This window comes from Lissotriton vulgaris, chromosome 1_2 (genome assembly GCF_964263255.1).
Source record: "Lissotriton vulgaris chromosome 1_2, aLisVul1.2, whole genome shotgun sequence".
NCBI classification, from domain to species: Eukaryota; Metazoa; Chordata; class Amphibia; order Caudata; family Salamandridae; genus Lissotriton; species Lissotriton vulgaris.
In genome coordinates this window covers 314,746,526-314,770,105 of record NC_141686.1, presented here as the reverse complement: position 1 = coordinate 314,770,105, position 23,580 = coordinate 314,746,526, and the positions used below count along the sequence as shown (strand labels likewise).

Here is a 23,580-nt window from a genome sequence, read left to right as displayed (position 1 = left end):
AGCAAATACTACAAAAAAGTTATTTGCACATGCAGACATAGGGAATATTATGCAAAATGAGCTTCTAAATGCCACTGCTAATTTGTGAAGCCAGCCCTAGCGCATTGGTGTGTAAACACTAGTGACCGGCTGTCACATGCTCGAAGAGCAACAACTTTGACAAATAGTACAGCTGTTTCACATACACAATTAATACTGTATTAACCGGGTTAACCTGGGGAGAGAATGTGGCCTAACGGCTAGGGCGGTCGACCTCTGAGCTGGGAAACCGGTTGAAGCCTCAACAGGGATGCTCAACATTCTGTGATTCTGGGCAAATCACTTAATCTCTCTGTGCAGAACAAAACTTAATGTGTTAATCTGTAACCTAACTGTTGCTCATGTACAGCGCTCCGATACCTATGGGTCTAGTTTGCGCTGCATAAAAGCCCACACAAAAGACAAGGCCGCAAAGCTAGTGTTGAGTTAAGAAAAAGACACTTGTCTATATTTCAGGACATTTCAGCTGATTAACATAAATTTACATCTGGACATCAATTTGGTGCAAACAGCACCAGCATCCGTGCGCAAAGAGGAAGGTGGCAAATTTCAGTTACAATTTAAAAAGCTGAAAATAACACTATTATACACAGCTTTGCTCGATTTTCAAAGCTTAAAGTGTAATTTTTACAGGAATCAACCCTACAAACTGTGGAGGGCAAATAAAGTCGAAGTCTGAGGACTGGGGGAAGCCTGTCAGATTGATCCCGTAGCCCCTGTTGGGCTTGCCAACAGCCAAACGATCCGGTCTACATAGGAGAAAGCCGCCAGATCTAGCCGCCTGCCTCCCGCTGCCTCACTCACTTTCACCAGTGCGACCGCCGAGCGGAGTGCGGGCCAGGGGACTTCAACCCCCAGCAGCCCATGCGCAACGCGCACCAGGAGACCGCGCCAGGAAGCGCATAAGAACTGCGTCAGCCCCGCCTCGCGGGACGCCAGGCAAAGGGCGGGCCCTCTGTGGCCCTCAGTAGCCTGAGGAGTCTGGGCTGGGCCATACCCTCTCCATTACTAACTTTACTCCACCGCCCTATGAAAACTAAGGTACTCTAACACTTAATCCCAACATTTGGATACCTGTTCCTTTCACTCAGTGTATTGTCACTGCTGTTTTGATTGGGCAGACTCTGATCTCTGCCGGCCATTTCTTATTGCAGAAGTCATTGACTTAAAAACAGGGAGTAATTATGTCACCGAGGGCTCCGAAGGGAAGACAATCATTGGTGGGAGGGTCAATAAAGGGAACACTCGATCAGTTCATCATCAGAGCAGCCTCCAGGTTGGAGCACGAGAATGCCTTAACGGAGCGACGCATATCATCTGAACTCCAGAACAAACGCATATCTATAAGCCCTTCACTTACAGCGGCCTCACTGGTATCTTTATCAGACAAGGAGAGATCGCGTCTCAGTGATATTGGTATACCTCACCTGCTTAAAGACGTCACATCGCCTTCAGAGTCTAATAGGTCCCCAAGTAGTAGAGACTCTAGTGCTGACCGTGCTATAGACTTACTCTTAGGAGACCCCGCACCATTAAACCCCCCAAATCCTGGTGTTGCCAACATGGTACGGGCCCAAACTATATCCAAAGGACGCCCGTTAAAAAGGAAAAGGTGGGGAAGCAACCAAGTAGGGAGACAGGCCAAACAGACCAAGACACACTCCCGTACTCCAATTAAAGAAACAACTGGAGTAGGAAAAGTACCCACGAATACAAACTTAGAACATGGCCCACTGCCCCTGTCCTTAATTCAGGAGCTGTCAGAGAACATTGAAATTCTAATGAAATCTCTGTTCCTGCCAATTTTTGAAAGACTAAAGAGAGTGACCTCCCAACTAGGGTCCATAGAAAATGCTGTCATAGCCAATACAGCCCTACTGAAGGATGTAACACTTAACACTAGCATTAGACCTCCCGCCCCAGCCCCTGTGACACATACCATTAGTAAGACTACTACGCCGCTAGAACCCCCACACACAGCTCCAGCAAAGATACAGACCATCGCCAGGGTAACAGAACCACCAAGGACTGAGGGAATAGAGAGCAACGAAACTAGAGCAGGGACTACATCACACAATAATCGCAGGGGCGACTTATTCTACAGAAAGAACACTGGGCCCATTTTACAAATTGATCTCCCCCCAGAGGCAGCCCCGTATGTCGCTGTACTGACCAGGGTCCCAGAATTACCTCAAGAGAAACCAGAAAGCTACTGGGAACTTGTAAAACAAGGTTATGCACTGGTTGCGGAATAATAGATCGCTGACACCCAATATTAATGGGGAAATCCTGAATGTCCGAAGGCTTAAATGGGTAGGTCAAAGGCCAAAAGACTCCAAGGGAGACATAATAATAATTAATTTCAGAGACCACAGAGTTGTAAAACACCTTAATTAATGGTTCCAGGAAAGCGAGGGGGAGGGCATCCAGATTCACGACCTGAGCTACTTCTATCCAAGGTCTCTTCGGCCCTATCAACCCAAGAAAGCAAATTGCCTTATAACAACATGGGGGGCCTCAGTTCTCAATGTCCCCACTAGAAACAGTTATGAGGTATTGACAGGTCTAGATGGTGTTGACTGACTCACTTCAGAGAAACAAATGGCTCCATTTATATCTAATAATTTAGTTCAAACAACGGACCCTAATGGTCTCTTGTCTCTGCCTTTGCAAACAAACGTGGAGCTGGGCAACCACACTGCCATTAATAAGCCCTCTGTGAGGGAAGATATGAGGTTTGATCAAGAGGAAAGTGTAGCGGATAAAATACCCGCACCTAACATAGTTATGCCTACTTCCACGGCGCTCGTAACAGGCTGTAGCTCTGTTAATAGCATCACAAACCGTGACTCAAATAAATATGCTAATGTCTTAAGACATCTCGTCAAGCCAGCCTCTGAACTTTCTAATACCGCTGTGAGACCCATAATCCAACTAGCACAACCAATAAAAGCACCTGCTACCACAAATCTGGAATGCCTACAACTGCCAATCACACGTGCCAACTTTAGGGAAACAGTTGAAGCATCCCAGGTTGAACCTCCCGAGATTAGCCCATCATTGAAAAGTCCACCCTCTGACAGCATAATTAGCTGGGACGTTGCAGGCCTATCCGCCAAACTTAATGATCCTTTATGGCAACAAATGACATTAAATCATACCATCATTTGTGCCCAGGAAACCTGGTCAAGCAAAGAACTTCATATTGTGGGATATAAAACCTTCTTTACCCCAGCCATCCCGAGTCCCAGTGGTAGATTTAAGGGGGGCCTCTGCACTTACATATCAGTTAATACGGGACCCCTAGATGTTAAATTTATCACCAATGAATACTATCAAATCCTTATCACATCGTGGGGACCCTTACAAAACATGGTGTTGGTAAATTTGTATAAGAACATCCCCCTACCCAAATTGAGTGTACCCTTAATCTTTTGAAGGAACTTACCAAAATTGAGGACCAAATGACTAGCAACATGGCCTTGCTCTGGGTAGGGGATTTTAATTGTCCCCTCTGCCCCCATGGATCGAAGGGTATTTGTGGCTTGAGAGAGGACTCTGAAGGGCCTGTGAGCCACTTCTCCCACACTAGAGTAGGGGAGTTATATAATACTATATCAGCTCACTTCACGTTATCATTTATTAATGAATTGTGCGCCCTCAAACAACCCTTTAGGCCAACATTTAATGGGAGGGGGAAAAATTTGATCATTGATTTTACACTCCTTTCAACCAGTTACGCAGGTTTGGTATCAAACTGGGAGACTCTTGACACTGCACTTAGTGATCACTACCTGATAGTTGTAGAAATGAAGACGAGGGATGGTGGTCTAAGTTGTAAGAGTAACATTATATACAATTTAACCCCAATTCTTGCCTCGAAAAACAGGTTTCGTATAAAATGGGAAAGGGTTGAACCCACAAACTTTATACAAAAGCTTGTTAAGAACGCCCAGGAAGAGTTTAAAGCCTGTCTTTCAGTAGAAGCCGATGCTTACAGCATAGTCGGCTCATTTAAAAAAAATCTGTGCAGACATAAACTCCTCTGACTAAAGTTCCACGTGAACCACCTAAGGGACATCACGGATGGTTCAGTGGGACTTGTACCAAGACACTCGTCGCCCTGAAAAAGCCCTCCACTCCTGCCCAAAGTCTAAAGAAGAGATTCAGCTGGCTAGACGCGCCTATCAGAGAGCCCTAAAAAGTAGAAAAAGGGAGTTAAAAATTCAGGCGTGGTCTGATCTATGCGCAGCAGCAGACCGGAAAGATTGATGACTGATTCATTTCTAATTTGCCCTTTGACACAATCAGATATTTGAAATAAATGCAAATGTGCATAACACACGATCACTAACTTTGCATATATTTTGCAAACAACTGATCACGCGATACATCCAGCATGTGCATGATTTTTTTAAGCCAACACCACTTTGCATTGGAGGACTTGTAGTTCCCTACGTAGCAGAATTAGTATGGACTTAAAAATACCAGCATAAGCAATTCTGTTGGCTCAAAAAAAATCAAGAGGGTTTGCAGGTTCCATGGAAGACATGTAGTCACCTGACAACTGAAGAGTAAACTTAATTTATTGTTAAACCAAACAAGAGAGAAGATGTTATAAATCGCGCAATTATCCTACAGAACGTAAGCAGGTATGTCCTCTTCAGAATGAACACCGGACACGTTGGACTCCACTAAATGAGGAGGTGCCCAGGCTCATAGAGGACCAAACTGCACGCACTCAGCTCCTCGGAACATCAGTGGGAGGGGCCTTGAAGTAGGGAGCGCACAAATCATAAGTGGTCACATGAATATCTTCGAGAAAACAAACATTTTTTGTACACGTTAACTTATTACATATAGAGGGGAATAGTGTGTTTGTAAACTCAAAAGGCTGTTGACTGCGCGCATTTTGTTCCGAAAGCCCAAAAACACAACATTCCTAAAAAAACAAGCCAACCGAAAAAAATTGTGCGCCAAAACCAACATAAATGGGCAGAAAGGAAAGACTACATTTAATAGGGCCAGCCTCCATTGTAGAGACCAAAACACCAAAAGGAGGGACAAACATAACCGATTCACCACAGAAAAGCAAGGATTTTTAAAGGGCACACAAAGGAATGATTGAAAAGTGATGGGCATGCTATAAGCCCACAGAGTAGATACAGTATGTCTCGAAGCATGCATCGAAGAAACAGAGCATGCGCTGCCTAGAAGAGACCTAAAAAGACCATTTACTGCCCAGCCGTGATCTACTGGTATAGCCTTCGAATTCAAGCTGAAACCGATGTAGGACAGACACAGCCTATTTAGGTCTGTCCCCTTCCAAAGCTAGACTTGGATCTAGCTGTAAATTCAAACCTTGTCCCGCAGGCCTTGGCACAATACTTTGTGACTTTAGAACAGTCTTTCTAAAACTTAGAGTTACAAACAACAATCTGGATGATCAGAGGAAACTGAGCGTAGCTTATATTCTAGAATAACTGAACTACTTCCGTAAACATATGTAAATTTACTGCCAAAAACCTCAGCATGGCATATACGTTTAGCAAACAAAAATAAATTGTGTATTTCAGCATCGGAACTCCAATTAGATCAGACACTTTGCTTTAGGGAAAGTAAATTTTGGCACCAAATGTGGAACGTGCCTGTTCTGTGACAGCACATTTTGCATCATATATATTGGGGATAGAACTGGCAGTATATTTAAGATGTTATGATGTATCCCTTATGGCCTTCGGAGACAGATTATGTTGCTAATTAAATAAATAGTAGCAGAGAATGCCCCAAAGGGCACCAGAGCAGGTCAGACTAATATTACCAATACTACTTTACAAAGAATGAACTCAGCTACAACTGGGTAACCAGGTAGAAGGCTCCGATTAACAAATGGCTATTTTGCATTGGGGTAAATGGGATGTACCGCTTGATAAAGTGGGCAGACGTTTTCTTGTTTTACATAACAATGTGTTTTTTTTCACTTTAAAACAATTGTGCAGTGAGGTGACAAGGATGAGCAAAGTATCCTACCAGAACCTGAGATAGTCAGAAAATTCAAGGCCCTTCATCTATGACCCTGGGATCACTACACACACACCTGCACAGGGCACCCCAAAGCTTTCAAGGCTCTCAAAATCGTTCCCTAAAGCAATTAATCTAGATTGACCTAGATACTGAAGCCAAGTCTGAACGGGTGCAGGACGAACAAGTAACTGGGTTTAAAGAGCCAATAGGCTCAGGCAGAATCCGATCTCTAAACAAACAGTATCCCAAGCTGTGCAGAACCACTCAGGAGTACTGAGGAGGTTATAAACGTTCAGTCTAGCAAGATCTTCGGTTTTCCACTGAGGCACATTTGATGGGTGTGGCACTGACAAGGATGTAACCCTAAAACAAACAAACAACAACTCTCAATTGTATCTGGGGAATGAAGTCCAGTAGACATTGACTCATTGCAAACTGTAGAGGTTCTGCAAAAGGGAGAAGACGGAAACAGGAAGAAAGGAGGGTGAACAAAAAAAACTGGAAACATAAAGCAGCAAAACAAAGTACAAGATGTGAAAATAAAAACAAGACTTATCTGGGCAAGCTGTGGACCAAAATAAAACAGGTTAAAAAAATAAAAAAGGGAAAGGAAGAATGATTTCAACATGAAATAGGTCTCTCCTTTGGGACGTTTTAAGTGTTTAGTAATGCAGCACTTGATATTGTTGCACCAAGGATATTGTGCTGGATAACTAAACACTTATAAGGTCACAAAGTAGAGACCTATTGACTATGCCAATGCTTGTTTGCATTTCTGCTGGCAACCCTGCCTGATTCACTGAGGCGTCTGCTGCTTGTTTTCCTGCATAGGGGGGCACTAACATAATTCCGTCTAATGTCGTCACTACTATAACTCTAATAATATTAGTAGCTCGGGATGATTTATTTGAAGAGAAGTAGCTCTTATTACAGCCATGTGCCCGGACTCTCCATAAGAAGATCATTCCTTGAGCTGATGTTGAACCAAAGGCTGTTCCTCATGAACCTGAAGGAGATCAGCCACAGGTGAAGCTCCATGACTCTGTATGTGAAGGTGTATTCTCTGGAGACACAAGACTCGCTGACCAGAGCTTGAATACAACAAGCATTTACAATGCAATAGATTTAAAGTTTAAGCTATTGGCATTGTAAATGACAATGCCTTTCTATTCATTTGTTTTTAAAACCTGCAATCGGTGAATAAACACGCACTTTGAGCGTATAGTCCTTGCTACCGATGAGCAAGGCCGGCAGTAAAAGAGACTCCAGCCCTGCTTCTCATAACCATGGACTGTAAGTACAATCGGTGCATAAACACGCACTTTGAGCGTAGAGTCCTTGCTTACGATGAGCAAGGCTGGCAGTAAAAGAGACTCCAGCCCTGCTTCTCATAAGCATGGGCTATAAGTACAATCGGTGCATAAACACGCGCTTTGAGCGTATAGTCCTTGCTTACGATGAGCAAGGCTGGCAGTAAAAGAGACTCCAGCCCTGCTTCTCATAAGCATGGGCTATAAGTACAATCGGTGCATAAACACGCGCTTTGAACGTATAGTCCTTGCTTACGATGAGCAAGGCTGGCAGTAAAAGAGACTCCAGCCCTGCTTCTCATAAGCATGGGCTATAAGTACAATCGGTGCATAAACACGCGCTTTGAACGTATAGTCCTTGCTTACGATGAGCAAGGCTGGCAGTAAAAGAGACTGCCAGCCTTGCTTCTCATAACCATGGACTATATGTACGAAGCGCTTGTTTACGCACCGATGCAAATGAATGAAAGGCATTGTCATTTACAATGCCAACAGCTCAAACCTTTATAATGCGAGACCTACTGCATTGTAAATGCTGGTTATCTTAATGCCAATAATCCATCACATGTTCACCAAAGGTTTAATGCTAGCGGTGCCTGCTGTGGAAAATATTTTTTAAAGAAAGATAGGTTTTCTGAAGTCTCTTAACAATTATGGAGCAGATGATGAGGTTATTGGCAGTTAGCCCCAGAACTTGGGAGCTTAAACAGAGAAACTACAACTACTTGCTCTTTTTTTAGGTCGAGCTTGGGCAGCGCATGCGCTGCTCTGTGAGCCATGCTCTATTCAGGTGTGGAATACATCTGCCAATTTTCTCCCAATCTTTTCAATTGGCTCATGTTACTGTCCTTTTGAAACTGTTGCTTTTGATTAATAAATAGGCTTAGTAGTCCCTCCCTTGTACCGCCTTGTCTGTATTGGTAACCTTCCATGAGGACTGGACTCTTTACTTTTGTTGTTAAACACTCTGCTTTATCGAACCTATGAGCACTATTTTCTTTAATGATCTAACACTATTCGGCCCACAACGTGCTTTAGTACAAGGCAGCACGCCGCCTGCTTTTATATTGTTAATAGTAATGTGTTTATTTATTTTACAGCAAGGTCCGCATTAAATATAGCAGCCATGCTTATTTATTAATTTAATTTACAGTATAGTTTGCTTTCACTATAGCGACTACTCTTTATTTAATTTACAGCGCGGTCTGCTTTCAGTTTAGCATCTGCGCTACATAACTTCTTTATTTCTTCTTCTTTGGTTAAAGCGTCCCCTACTGCGCTTTCACTTTAATGTTGCCCGTGCCCCATTCTTTAGACGCTCACTGTAACCTGAATAAGTCGAGAAGCATCTAAAGAAAGGGGCACGGCCACCATTAAAGTGGTCTCACATTTGCGAGAGTTTGAGCTATTGGCATCATAAATAACAATGCCTTTTATATGTGTGTTTCTTTTAAAATCACATAAATAAAAGGCATTGTCATTTACAATGCCAATATCTTAAGCACTCGCAAATGTGAGACCTATTGCACTGAAAATGCTGATGCTCTGGCGATGCGATAGTGTGTGATTATGTGGCTTGTAATTATGTGGCACTGAGTGGTATTTGGAGTGTATGTTGCGTTGAGCGCAGTGTAAATATGTAGCATATACTTATGTGGCACTGAGTGGTATTTGGAGTGTATGTTGCGTTGAGCGCAGTGTAAATATGTAGCATATACTTATGTGGGACTGAGTGGTATTTGGAGTGTATGTTGCGTTGAGCGCAGTGTAAATATGTAGCATATACTTATGTGGCACTGAGTGGTATTTGGAGTGTATGTTGCATTGAGTGCAGTGTAATTATATGGGGTGTAATTATGAGGTGTGTAATTATGTGGCGTGTAATTATGTGGCGTGTAATTATGTGGCGTGTAATTATGTGGCGTGTAATTATGTGGCGTGTAATTATGTGGCACTGAGTGGTATTTGGAGTGTATGTTGCGTGGAGCGCAGTGTAATTATGTAGCATATAATTATGTGACACTGAGTGGTATTGTGTGGAGTGTATGTTGTATTCAGTAGAGTGTAATTGTGTGGACATAGTGCAGGTAGAAAATCCATGGCCAGGATGGAAGTTCCGGATGCCGTGTGAAACAGGTACATGGACAGTCTCCCGCTTGAGTGGCACCATGGTCTCCACTAAAAGAGAGCAAGGTTGTCACAGGGAATGTGTCGGGGTTCCGAAGGGGTGGATTGTCCAAGGCAAGAAGCCAGCCAGTCAGGAGATGAAGAAGCCACCTGGGATGACCCATGGCCACAGCTTGACCCAGGGGAAAGCTTCTCGACCCTCCCAACCACTGAGCCACTGAGTACCAAGGAAAGTGCAGAGAGAGACCCCTTGCAGGAGCCAAGGTCTGAAGATGGCAGCAGCCGCTCCCACCCTTGGTGTTACGACTTGAGGCCAAATCCACCACCAAGCCAAAGACTCAGAGACTTTGTTTGTTCAACTCCAGGACAAAGGCCAATTCCAAGTTGGGGAGGGATGTAATGATCCCAGCACCGCCCTCACAGTGCTGGTGTGACCCGAAGGTTGCACCCTGTAACAAGATATGGCCAAGCATGACCAGAGGCTATATAATAAAGGTGCAAAGACCGCACAGGGTAATTTGACCACACCCAAAGCAATTGTGTGTGTGTGTGTGTGCGTTCCTTGCATGCTACAGCGCTAACCTCTCCGAGACCACCTCACCCACGAGTCCCACCACACTAACCACAGAAACACACACAAAAGACCTCCATACAAAGATTGCCATGAGATCTCAGCACACAGCACCTCAACAAGACACTTTACTGAGACTTCGTCACACAGAGAAAGCTCTGAGAGACGCCACATGTATTCATCCCTGCCCGATTCAAAGCAACCAGTACTTCTGGGACCTTTTGTTCCGAGAGACCGCTCTTACAGACCCCGGCTCAAGGAAATGCCCAAGCAAGTCTCAACAGACCGCCGTGAGAATCTTGAGCACACAGGGACAGCCTCTGAAGACCTTACAACACAGCCAGAGCGGGCACGAGACCGCCTTGACAGACCCGGCGCATGCAGCCTGCACAGTCTAAGTGGGGCGCTGCGTGACCTCGGCAGAGAGGAGGGGGAGACGGGAAGGGAGAGTGGGTCTGGGAGAAGGGAAAGAAATGGAAGGAGGAGGCGAGGGAGGAGAACGACTGGTGCCAAACGTGTACATTTGTAGTCCTTGCCAATAAAGCATTATTGAAATCAGAGCCAGCATGAGGGAGGGCAGCGGTGTGGGAGTGAGTGAGGGAGCAGTGCTTTGGCAGCTGCTCTCTTGCAGTCCGTCGGAGCCTGAAGCTGCCAGTTCCGAAAGTCCCGGGGCAGTCTGCAGTCTCAAGTGTGAGGGCTCCGGTCTGCGGCACCAGTGTCCGGCCTGCAGAGCGGAGTCTCCAGCCCGCTGCGCGCAGTCTCATCTCCGGTGTGTTGGAAGTCTCCAGCAGTCCTCTTCGTCTGTAAGAAGTTGCAGCCTGTCCTTCAGAGGACTGCAGCCGTGTGTACACTGCCCCGTCTGCAGCGGCCGCTTTTGCAGGACTAATACTTCAGTTTCTTTCATGGAGTCTGCAGCCTGTGTGTGAAGTCTGCTGTCTCCCGCCTGCGGCCCCCCATGTAAATAAAGTCTGTCCAGTCAACAGTGGCGTGACACACCGCGGAGCCTGCAGTCTAAGCCCTGCAGCTGGCGGGCGGTCTCTCGTTTGCAATGCAAACTCTCCGGAGTGCTGTCTCCACCCCCCCGCACACAGTCTGCAGCCCCGGCTGCATGTTTATTTGCTGGATGAGGTGAAGGAATGGAAATGTTTAGTCTGTGTCCCTCTGTCTCTGTAAAGCTGTGTGAGTTAATGTCTGTCTGGTCTGGGGGGGGGGGGGGTCGGGGGAGGTGCTGCGGGTGATGACTGCACGGGTCGAGGACAGCTATATTGTTTTGTTACGAATCTAGGACACAGACACCAACTGAGAAACATAGCAATATGTCGGCGTCCAGCACCACCAGGGCGGGGAAAGCGCCCTCCAGGAGCCGGGATCGCGCCGCCTCCATCACCTCGAAGCGCACCAGCACCGCCCCCCACCTCCCCCGCGGGCAGTCAGGGAGCAGCGGCCGCCGGGGCCCGCGTGCAGCAGCTGCCGGAGACGGCGAGCGTCCACGGAAGTCACCCTCATCATGGGGCTGTGGCGCGCGGCGGAGATGCAGTCGCCGTGAGCGTGCACATCGGCTGCTACGAGTAGACTGACTCACGCGCGCGACCAAATCCCATGCGCGTGTGGCCAGCTCTGGTCTCTCCCTCTCTCATTGACAATGCTGCGTGCGTGGCCAGCTCTTGTCTCCCTTTGTCGGCTGAGCCGACGACTATAGTTCACGGCGAGAACGCGCTTCTAGCCGAGACCTAAAAACAGGGATTTACCACAAACATAGAAGTAGGACCAATGTTTTCATCCCCCCAAGAACACAAAATGACAATTGACGGCAGCAGCACAAAGAGAAGTTAAATTAAATTTTTAAACACAGCATTATCTGTTTTAACTAAATGGCTTTCTGATAAGGGGCAGCTAAATCTTGTCTTCCTCTGCGTTCAGTCACAGGAGCTAACTTTGCTGAAGGCAGGTTAGTGTAGAATCCGGTGCCAGTGGAGATTCCCTGTCCAGAATTGCCTGGCTGTTCTCCTTAACACAAAAAGATGTCAGGAGAAGGTCTACCTGAGCCTTCGTGGCCACCTCATGACACGAGAGACTGGATGGACAGTATTTCCAATCCTGGGCAAATGCACTCTGGGAGTTGTAGTCTAAAAAGAGAAAGTGGACAAGACTCAATCCACACAACAGCCTTCGGTGCAGGCTTGTCTCTGGCAACGGCTTCTTTAGGCGACTTTGCAAGGTGAGAATTTTGAGCCCATGTTAAAATTGAAACTGCAAGTACCAGAATGCAACAGTTGGTTGAGAAGCTTGGATTCTCTTAGGGTGTCAAGCATAGCCCTAGCCTGTTCCTGAGATCTATTTTCTACTTATCGGCGGTCTGCCAAGGCGGGTTTCTCCTTTCTCTTATAAGGTAAAGGGAAATGAGTTCAACAGAAGTCCATTTACAGAGTATTACGGACTGTTCCCAAAGAGTCTTCTCCCCACTGGGCCTCTAGTTCAGCAGTCGAGGCAGAATTTGTTTGTTTAGGTCTTTGATGTATTTTTCATCAGTGCACAAAGCTCTGCGTGCCGAAGGAAGCAAGACAGAAAACAAGCCAGATATTCAGAAAAGGCAGCTGCCGAAAGAAAATGATGGCTTTAGGATTAGCATTACAAGTAACAAGGGGGTTTGCCGAATCCTGTCAAGTGGCGTGATCCTGAACAAATGTCTCAAGATCATTCCTCATTTCTCGTGTCTTTCTAAAATTTAGAATGCTTAGAGTTCGAGATGAGGATGAGTTTAATAAAAAGCTGTGCATTTGATCAAAAACACTTTTTTCAAAGTTGCAAACAATGCAAAATTGATGGCTGTGTTTAAAGAGAACTCTTGGAGCGGTCACGTTTCCCATGTCAATGCGTGAGTACCCCACTTGTGTGTTACTTTGTATTCTGGGAGTTGTCCTGCTTTAACAATGGAATAACAGGACTATCCGCCCCAGAATGCAGATCTCTCAGGAGAGGATGTGGGGTTAGGACCTGAGCTGCCAACTTTTGATCTGTGGAACCATCTTCGAGGATTCTGGGCACATCATTTAATCTCCCAGTGCCTATAAAAAAAAATTGAATTTGTGTCATGCAAATGATGCTCGTGTAAAGCACTCCAATACCTCCGGGTTGTATTCGAGCTATATATTTTGTTAAAAATGCAAATCAAAAAACGGGCTTGCTGTGCTGCTCACACATGGGCCAGGGAAATTTGAGAGCTGCTTGTCAATTGAAGTAGTTGGGGTGGGGTTACCAAAGGGGTGGTGGAGGGAAAGGGGCAGAGAGAAAGGAAGAGTCAATTGACAAAATAAAGGAGAAGTGAGCCCGGGAGTGGTGCGTGCGCAGTCTGCTCTTTTTGGAAGCACTGCACTCGTGCTTGTGGCACACCCCTGCTCACTTCCACGAGGAGGATGCTGCCACAAGCACGAGTATGCTTCCAAAATCAGCAGAGCGACGGCTAAAGGTCCTCCTATGCAACGCATGCTCGCTGCATAGGCGAGACCCAACAATTAAAGGCAGACAGCAATGTAGGAAAAAGAAAAATTGTAAACTGCAAATGTTTAAGAGAAAATGAAAAACAACTCATTACAGGGAAAATAGAGAGGAGTAATGAAAAAAAAAAAAAAAAGGAAAGGAGAATGAAAGGAAAGGTGGTTAACAAAAAAGAAAAGGATTTGACCACTTAGTGGTATACCATATAACGAGCCAGCTCCCTACATGCAGGTTCTCCTGATGCTCTGAAGGAAAAGTTTTCCAAAGTTTCCAAACTTTCTTCTGGTGCCGAAACAATCATGTGAGTCCATATCTAAGGCTTCAGGACCTCTAGGGAGGGCACTTGGAGAATTCTAGTGGTGCTAGGTAGAGTACCACAGCAAAGTCAAGTTGCCACTATTAAGAGGAAAAGGTCTCCAGAAACTAACATCCCCATAGACCACAAAGGGGGTCAGCCACCTGACCCTTAAAGTCCACTTCTTTTGTCACAATTTGCTCCCTGTGCTCTCATACCCACCACCAGGGGGCCGCATAGTGGGACTTTCCAGTCTTCTAATAAGCTTCCAGACCTTCCCCTGCATGCACTTCCTGCCTTCCAGCCATTTGGACACTTATTGGGAATTGACATCCATTCCCAATCTATGCCGGGTTTTGTGAAAGCCAGCCTGCTCATGTTTGGAACTCCATTACCCAGAATTCCCTGCTCATTGCTTTGTCTCCACCACTGCAGGCCAAGGACGGGTGGAGGAATTCAGCTCAACTGTGGCTGGCTGCTGCTAGCCTGCTCACACCTGCTGTATGCGATTACTGTGAGCTCTTATAAGCCCCAGCTCCCTTCAAGCCAAGGTTGGTCATTGTAGCTGTTTACCGGTGAGACCGATCCTGGTTTCCAGTGCTCCCTGAGCTTTTGCTATCCCCGTTTCCTGAGCTTTAGTTATGCCTGGTTCCTGACCTTGTGCTGTTTTCCTTGTTCCTGAATTAGCACTGCCTGCCATGCTACCTTGACCCCTGAGCCTTAGTATTCCTTGTTCCTGAACTGCAGCAGTTTCCCTTCTCCTGAATTAGCACTGCCTGCAGTGCTCTTGTTCCTAAGTTCCTGAGCTATAGTTATTCTTTGTTCCTGTTCTGGGCTTCAGCTATTTTCTAGTTCCCGATTTGCACTGCTTGCAGGGCTCTCTTGACTTGTCTCCTGAGCTGTAGCTATATCCTGTTTCCTGGAACCAGTACTGCCTGCAGTACTACATTGACTCCTGAACCTTACCTCAATTCTTGTTCCTAATTGAACTCTGCCTTCTATGCTACTTTGTTTTCTTGATTCCTTAACCTGCACTATTCTAGTATACCCTTGCAGTCTCCCCTTCTGTAGATCCCTTTCCAATCCCTGACTTTCTTCCCAATTCCTTGGTTCCAGTTCCTAGTTTGCGGTCTTTCTATTCTGCTGTCTGGCTTCTGTTGCCTTGTATGTGTGTTTCCTGCTTTCTGCCAAGTGTGCCCTGTGATTTCCTTCCTTTCCTGTTAAGCACTCCTCCTTGCTAGTTCCTGGTCTATTGTGCTTGTGTTTAATTTTACCCCCTTGCTGTTACTGCCTTGCATGTTCCTGTTTGATCACCAGGATCAGTGGGCACAGCCGACTACCTGGTGTTTCTTGTTCACTGTTAGTATTGTGGGTGAGATGCTTACTGAGCTTCAGTCTTACCATGTGGAGCTCCTGAATGCTTTACCCCACACTCCCCTTTATTGTTAATGTTGTATTGTATATATGTCTTGCACGTCCGCCCTGGGTGTAGTTAGTCTGAATGCTAAATTGCCTTGTGAGAGCCCTTCCTTTCGGAGTCTTAGCTATCTTGATCACTTGTACAGGCTTCCCCTTTGGATCCATTTTCCTCTTCTGACTTCCTGTGCGATCTGGGGCAACGCTGTACTCCTCTCTGTACGTTTTTGACCCCATTCCCAGTCCTTGCCCAAGTCCCTGACTGTTTTCCTGAGATAGTCCCGGACATCTTTGTACCAGGTACAAGAGTGAGGAGGTCCAATTTTTCAGGACTTCTATCAGGTCAGACAGCAGGTCCAATCCTCTTCTGATCTTCGGAAGGGTAAGAAAGTGTTCTGAGGACATGCATAGTGGAGACACATGTATGCCTAGTAGGTGGGGTTGACCGCTGGGCACTCTCTAACCAATGGGTTAAATATTTCGTTGTGTAACCCTACCCACTTTCTCAGCGGTTCGCTCCACTGCAAACAATCCCGGTGAGTGTGCGAGTGTGCGAGTGTGAGAGAAGAAAAACATTCAATGCAATCCCTTGGAGAAAAATGAGGTTGTCGGTTTGCAGATAATTAAACTGTCTTGGGGTTGAGTTTCTGGGGTTAGAACAAGGGGGGGTATGGTGCAGAGTGATGTGGACACACTGATTTGGCCAAAGCTAGAGTATGGTTTCTTGCACAAGTCCGGAGCTCAAGGGAGACAAAGTCTTTGTAGGGATGGCAAGGCATGTCCTCTGGGTTCTGGGGGGCTGCAGGTCGAGGTCCAGACTGGCCAGCAGGGCTGGGGCAAAGGCAGTGGTGGTCCTCTTCCTTCAGCACAGCTCTTCGGTCCTTCTACTTCTTGCTTGTCTGATGAGGCAAGGTTCGGGGTTGCCCCTAAATACTAAATTAAGGGGTGTTTCAGGTAGGTACAGGTGGGGATCAATGTGTTCCTTCGGGTGGGTACACCCCCTATTATGCCAGCCTCCAGTGGGAGAGGGGCATAAGTCTCACTCTGGTTGCCCCGCCCCCACCCCCCTCCCCATTTTCAAGATGGTGGGGACAGAGTTGTGCTTCGCTTTGCCTCCCCCACCTGAGGGGTGGGGTTGGAAAAAGTGGGCCTGCCACTCCTCCTAGCTTTGTTTTCCCACCAATACTCTTTCCAAAATGGGGGTCAGAACCGGTAACGGACAGGTTGCAGGGAGCAGCAAATGGATGGGTCAGCTCACAAAAGCTGCAAGCCTTTGAAGCTTCCCCTTAGTGAACACTGCCCATCAGGGGGAGGAGGCTTTGCACCTTGACCCAGGAGTACCATGGTGGTAACTTACATTACAGTACAGCAGCAGCAATCATGTAAGCGTTTTATAGCTGAATGGTCGACATGCAGATGCCAATAATCCCTCATGAGAAAGAGTAAGGGAGGGATTACAAATGTAGTGTGGACACGTATAGTCATACGCCTATGAGATCTATGCATACAGTGCTTGCGGATGGAGGGGCCCCCAATTAGTATACTTTTAAGTTCCTTTTCAATTAAAAGGGTCTGAGACTTCCAAAGTCCCTCCAAGTTAAAAGCAAAATCAACAGTCAGGTCAGCAGAACATTACAGGCTCAGACACAAAGGAAAACAGCAACTACACGTTTCAGGAGGCAGCATTTTGCTGGCTATAAAAACCCAAACTGACTGAAGCAGTCACAATTCACATGGGGCAACTTGTCCACATTGCAGTCACCTGTCAGGATCATTCCTAAACCCGAGCAGAGTTGGATGCGAGTTTATCCAATGTCAGCATTACAATTAGTAGGCTAGCACGACTTGGGAAGAGTCGCTTGTCAGGATCATTTGATCAAACTGATTAGGTGTGGGTAAGTGTCAGTGATATACCAGATCTGCTACTAAAAGACTGGTAGGACTAGTTCAGATTCAGTCATGTCACTGACAGATTAGTAGAGCTGGGCAGTGATGTGTCAGCATTACACCTGAAAGGTCAGCAATGCTGGGGCAGAATCAGTTCTACATGAGTTTGTATTTGAAAAGCACCCTCGTCTCAGATTGGCTCAGCAGTACTGCATCACATGATAAGATGCAAGTTAAAGAAATAACCAGCATATTTATAGAGCACACTATTGACAACAAAAAATACGTTTTACCCACATAATGGTACTGAATTTAAAAGAGCAGACGAGTGGTAGGATTGGTCGAAAAGGTGCACAAAGGGCTGTGAATAACATACCAGGTCAAAGTGGACAGGGGTTTTCGTAACATGGGGTGTAACAATCCGCTCCTTTTTCTCCAGTCATGAAGGGATGTCTAGAAGGAGCCAGGTCTTTGTCAAATAGGATAATATTAAACAATTTGATTTAAAAAATATTGTTTTCTGTGGTCCCTCAAACTTCTTTTTATGACTGGAGGAGAGTATAGGTGATAAACCGCATAACAAATAAGTTAAACCACAACCCGCAGTATTCACACCACTGTATTCCACCTTCTTGATATAAACTATTTCCTTACCATGGAACCTTTGACTTCCTGATAGACTTCGTTGAATTCCAGTGTGTCCGCCATGGTTTCAGTAGATTGTTCTGTGAAGCCACACCCCGGTTAAAATGCAGCCGAATGCGTTTAACACTCAAAGGTGGGCGGCCACAAGCGCCACCCTGGGAAGAGCTGGAGGGTTTTCGGCTCTGCAAATACAAAGAAATTGTTGAGTGGGACAATGCTCATCCTACTCAAGTAATACTTTTAACCCATCTTACCTGGAGACACCCCCAACATCGATCCTCCCTCACTCAACACTCCCCCGCTGCGTGCACCTACAATGGGTGGAAAATACTTTGATGGGCCCATACAGTTTTACTGAACAGTAGTTGTTCTTCAGCTAGGGTATAATGCCCAAGTGAACAGGAATATTTCACAAGTTAAATTTCAGAACTAAAAGTTGTACTATTAAATGTAGGATTCACAACCATTTTGAGGAAAACAATTTGTGAGGAATGTGAGAAGTTGGCCTGATATATGATGCTCACTAGTTCTAGTGATCACCTTGTATCAGTCCAAACAACCCTTATGGTGATTGGTTGTAAGTCAACCTTATAGACCAGCTATCCTAATGGTAGCATGGACAAAGCAGTCTTAGGCTAAACTCTTGGCATGTGAAGCCAACTGTTTTACCACATATAACCCCTTAAATACCAAATGAAAGGGCACCACACAGGTAGTTATGAAAATAAACAAGATATTTATTAACTAACAAACACCTCTGAACTCTTTATGAGATCAGAGGTCTAAGCACATGACAAGACTCTTAAGAAAAATACAGTAAGTCGCACAAATTACAATGATGCCCTAGGGGCACGACAAACCATATACTAAGTAAATGGTATAAGAAAATCGATAGGGGAAATGAAGATGTCCAGAGGCTGTAGGATCGCTGGGACTACACTACCCTAACTTTAAGTAAGGAGCAGGAGGCCCACGGGACGCGTGTGCAGAGTGTGAACTCACACGCGAGACAAAGTCAATGGACACTACAAATTACGAAAGGGTAAGTAAAAGACAGTTCCGACTAGTTAGGACTAAAACGACTGGATACCTGGACACTAGGAGAGTCAATCTACCCTTGAGCACCGAAATGCTCCTGTTACCTCACCCACGGGCTGCGGGTTCATAGGTGTGAAAGTGTGTCGGGTTTCCGCATCGAAGTCTATAATGCCTTGAAGAAAGATGCTGCAGGCGACCAGGAGGAAAATGTCCGGAGCGATCCAAGGGTGGATCGAGGAAGATGAAGACCTGAAGCAGAGGGGACAATGTTCAAAGTCACTAGCCAGTGACTGGAGTGGAAACAGGAAAGAACCAGGTGCTGTCGTCGCGATCAGGTGAAGAGTGGACGCTTGACTCTGCAGCCACGTGGACCAGGAGGTGTCTTCGACGACCAGGATGGAGGCACGAGCTGTCCCACGCAGGCTCTCGCCGTCGGCGGTGTTGGTTCCGGATTCGGCGTTAACAGGCCTTGGCAAAGGCAACCCACGCAGTGAGTGGAAAAGGCGTCTGGTGCGGACCAGGAGGGTCTGGGGTGCTTCTCCTTTGCAGGGAAGCAAGGGCCAGTCTGGAGCAACCAGACCAGCGATGTAGATTTCGTGGATCGTCGTCTAGGAGGTCACTTGCCAGCCGGCAAGTGACCAGACAACGCGTCGAGCAACAATCAAGCAAAAGGGTGCCACGCAGATCTCGTGGATGCTGGAGGGCTGATCTTCTGTGCAGGTGCTGCTCGGGGCTGGGGCTTCTCAATCCCCAAAGCACTTTCTTGAGGATGCCTCTGAAGTCGTGCTGAAAGCGAAGTGCAGTTTCTTCAAGATGACCGGTCCCACGTGTCTCGTCGCTCCCACGTGTCTCGTCGCACCCACGGATCTCAGCTGTGCTGCAGATGTATGTAGAGGTCTGGAAGTCCGGATCTCGTTGGCTCTGAAGTCTGGTTCCAGGCAGGAAGGACGACAAAGTGAACCGCTAAGGCGCTTGATGGTGCCTGCTTGTGCAGGCTGGTCACTCATTGGCCACAAGGGAGATTTTCTTCAGTCTTCTGTGGAGCAGAACATCGAAGTCCAGAGTTTCTTCTTTGTAGTTTCAATTCAGGATAATCTAATTTGGAATGGGACCAGCTCCTACCTTTATTCTGCTGAAGGGGGCTGTACTGTGACTAGGTCCCTCCTATGGGTGGGACCAGGAAGAAGGGTGGTTACACCCCCTATCCTTTGTCCGGTTTCGCGATAGAGCTGGAGTGCCTCAGCAACTGGTTTGAACCGGGGTATGCACAGGGACACCTTGTGTGCCCCAGGCATGTCTCATTCCTTTCAGCCTGTCCTACCTCAATACACAAAATCCTATCTGGGATGGTGCTAGCAACTCCCAAGGTAGGAAACCCTTTGTCCAGGCCTCCCTCGCTGGAAGGACTCCCAGCTGCAGGAGGTCAGACTCGTGTCTGTGGTACCAGCATCCATGGGGGCATGGCTTGGGCGCTGAAGGGAATGGCGGCGTGAGCTCGGAGCTCCGCGCCCGATCCCCACAGAAATCCTGAAAATCGGAGCGGCAAAACCCACGATGGCCCCGGAAAAACGGGTCGCCGACGGGCGAATAGAACAGGCACACGGGGAACCGCCAACGGAGCCGATTAACAGAGGTTTGGCGCCGGAGGGACACTAAAAGCTCGCCACGAAGAGGCTCCCAAGATGGAGGCCGAGGTGTGATAAGAGCCGATCAGCCGCGAGCGAAGTTCTCCCCCCATGAGGGAGCCAAAGACCCGACTCCGGATCTCACCGCCAAACATGGCCAAGTGACCCAGCGGTGGACCTAGATGGCCTATGACTAGAAGATTACTGCCCGCAGAGCCGACTAGCCTGAGAGCAGGGACTTGAAAAGATGGCGGAGTGGCCCGGGCTGGTGAGTCATGCAGGGGAGCGGAGCCCGGAGAAGTAAAGGCCTGCAGCCTGTGGAGAACTAAGGAGTGGTGCAGACCAGCAAGGCCGACACGCCCTCGCCGACAGACCGGACGGTGGCCGGCTCACGACCCCCCCTGAAAGAGACGGAGGGGTGGGGCACTGAACCCTGAGCCATCGGTGGCGGACGAGACGATAGTAGGCATTCCTAGAGAAGTGCCCCAGCCGCCCTTAAGACAGTGGAGCTGAATGGGAGACCATACGGTCGGCCCAGCAGTAACCGGAGAGGCCCGGTCTTTACATTGCACCAAGCGGGGATCGAGGCAGCAGAGGCGCGAAGTCGCAGATCGCGGGCCCGCCCTGCGGTAGGCTGCATGAAAGTGCTGAGCGGAGAGCAACTCCAGAACAATACCAGGCCCTAGGTCGGTCTTGACCCGAGTGAACCGTGGTGGTTTGCAGAAGGACGCAAATACGAGGCGGATCGACGGGTTGAGCTGAGATCCAGCGGTGGCCCAGTGGCGGGAGGGCTTGAAGCTGGAGCCCCCGGGGCCCCAACAGGCGGGTAACTGGGAACGAGACGCTCCCTGCAGTTGTGATCCAGCGCCCGAGAGGAGAACCGGGGGATAGCGAGGGGCCCGACTGGCGACTGAGGGCACTGAGCACTTCGACGGAGTAGGCGGCTTGGCAATATGGTGAAAACGAAAGGAAAGACTGAGGGCGCCACGGCCTCCGACGAGGTGGAAGGGGATCCTGCAGGACCACCGGAGCTGCAGCAGTTGCAGGACCGCATCTTGGAGGCTATAGCGGCAACAAGAGACACTTTGCAGTAAGATATAGCGCAGGTGGTATCAGGACTGGGCCTCCTACGAGCGGACCATGACAAACTTAAAGATAGGGTCAAGGTTGTCGAAGATACCCTACAGGAACTGGCTCCTGCTCATAAAACTATGGGGGGTAGACTAACAGATGCCCTAGACCGGATGCAGGTCTTAAAAAGACGGGCTGAGGATGCCGAAAATAGGAGTCGACGCAGTAATGTTCGCATAGTAGGAGTGCCTGAAAGGGCAGAAGGGGACAACATGGTTGAGTTCCTCAACAACTGGCTCAGGGCTACGGTGGCGCCAGAGGGCCTCTCGCCCTTCTTCACCCTGGAACACGCACACCGTGTCCCGTCCGGGCCGTCCAAACCGGGCCTGCCCCCGAGACCGATCATAGCCAAATTGTTGCATTACAAGGACAGGGACCTGCTGCTTCAAAGGGCTCGGGACACTGGTCCGTTTCAACTGGAGAACAGCAGAGTGACATTGTACCCTGATTTCACCTTTGAGACGCAGCGACTTCGTGCCTCCTTTCTGTCGATTAAAAGGGAACTCCGGACTGAAGGCATCCCATACTCCTTGCTTTTCCCAGCTAAGCTCAGGGTGGTGGTCGATGATAAAAACACACTTCTTCAGCACGTCGGCAGATGCATGGGTGTGGTGGGAAACATATAAGGCGGGCACTGATGGAGCCAAGTTCCGAGAAGAAAGCGAGCGGGCTCCATCGCGCCTACGGAAATCGCAGAGATTGCGCAAGAGACGACAAGGCACACGGTCGGCATCACAAACTGAAGCGGAGCGGAAGGCCGCGCTTCAAGCTGTAGAAACGCTGGCGAGATCCGGCGATTCCCAGTCCAAGCAGGGCACGGACAGAGACACACCTCAGCCTCGGAATCGGACCATTCGGGAATACACAGAACCAAGGGCCCGTTGGTAACACCGCAGACGTCGGAGGAGATCCTGAATATTTGACTCTGAGCTGACAGGTAGTGGGCAGAATTGCCAACGAGAACCTCCCGAACTGAAGAGTACTATAACCGGGGATTACGAACTGGTTCATAAGCCTGCTGCTAATCATGGGGGGTCCACGGGAGGGTGCGGGGGAAGAGCCTGCGTAGCTACCTTCCGATCTACGCCACGCTCCACTCACCCTTAAGGCACTTGCGGTTACGACCGTGGAATAGCAACACAGTTCGAAAGGTTGCATAAGTTTGGATGGGAACTGATGGGGCCTGTACTGGGGGGGAGGGGGGAAGAGGGGTCATACTGTTGGGGACTTTTTCCACAATTGGCAACTGTTGATCCCGGGACACCTGGGAGTTGAAAAGTTTGAAAAGTCAAGAGGAAATTGGGGGGGGGGGCGGGGGGTGGGGGGAGGTCCACCATCCGCGAGGGAATGGAATTCTATGTGAGGAAGCGACTTGAACTATGGGACAATGGCTAATGCAAATGTATTGAAGTGTATAACCTGGAACTTGCGGGAGCTTCATACGATGGTAAGGAGACATAAGTTGCATGCCCACTTCAGGGCTCGAAAAATCTTAAAAATATTACTAGACCTGCAGGTCTTGTGAGTAGAATTATCTACTCGACCTACCAGCAATACACTCGACCCACAAACTGGTTTTATCTATACATATTATAGCATTACTAAGAAAACATAGTAAACAAAAGAGCAGGAGTTAGCATATACTTTGACCAATCAAGTAGCCAATTAATAATACGAGTAGAGATGCTGCAGCATTGTCAATGAAGTAGCATCATCTGTGGCTATTGAAGTCCATATGAGACTAGTGTGTCAACACCATGGGTGACGAAAACCCTGTTGCGTAGTCAAAGAACTAAGACCAATGCCCTAGGCATGCCATGCCAAGGAGTCTGTAGGATAATATGTTCCTGGACATGGTGGACTTGTTAGTCTATTATTTGACTTGAGAAGGATAGTAGCATACTACTAGCAGCAGCAACCCTGAAGGCCTGAACACCACCCTCACGCCACTTTCTTCACATTAGAAATTATGAACAT

At 47.7% G+C, this 23,580-nt stretch overlaps 1 protein-coding gene across 2 annotated transcripts in view; it reads right to left on the bottom strand.

Moving 5' to 3' along the window:
- The window catches only part of SSRP1 (structure specific recognition protein 1), a 146,509-nt gene that overhangs the window by 108,386 nt on the left and 14,543 nt on the right, over positions 1 to 23,580 (bottom strand). For both annotated transcript variants that reach the window (XM_086953348.1, XM_086953349.1), the window contains exon 2: positions 17,819 to 17,991. In XM_086953348.1, the coding sequence (XP_086809474.1) occupies positions 17,819 to 17,872 (54 nt within the window). In that variant the 5' untranslated portion in view covers positions 17,873 to 17,991. The remainder of the gene's footprint in view (positions 1 to 17,818; positions 17,992 to 23,580) is intronic.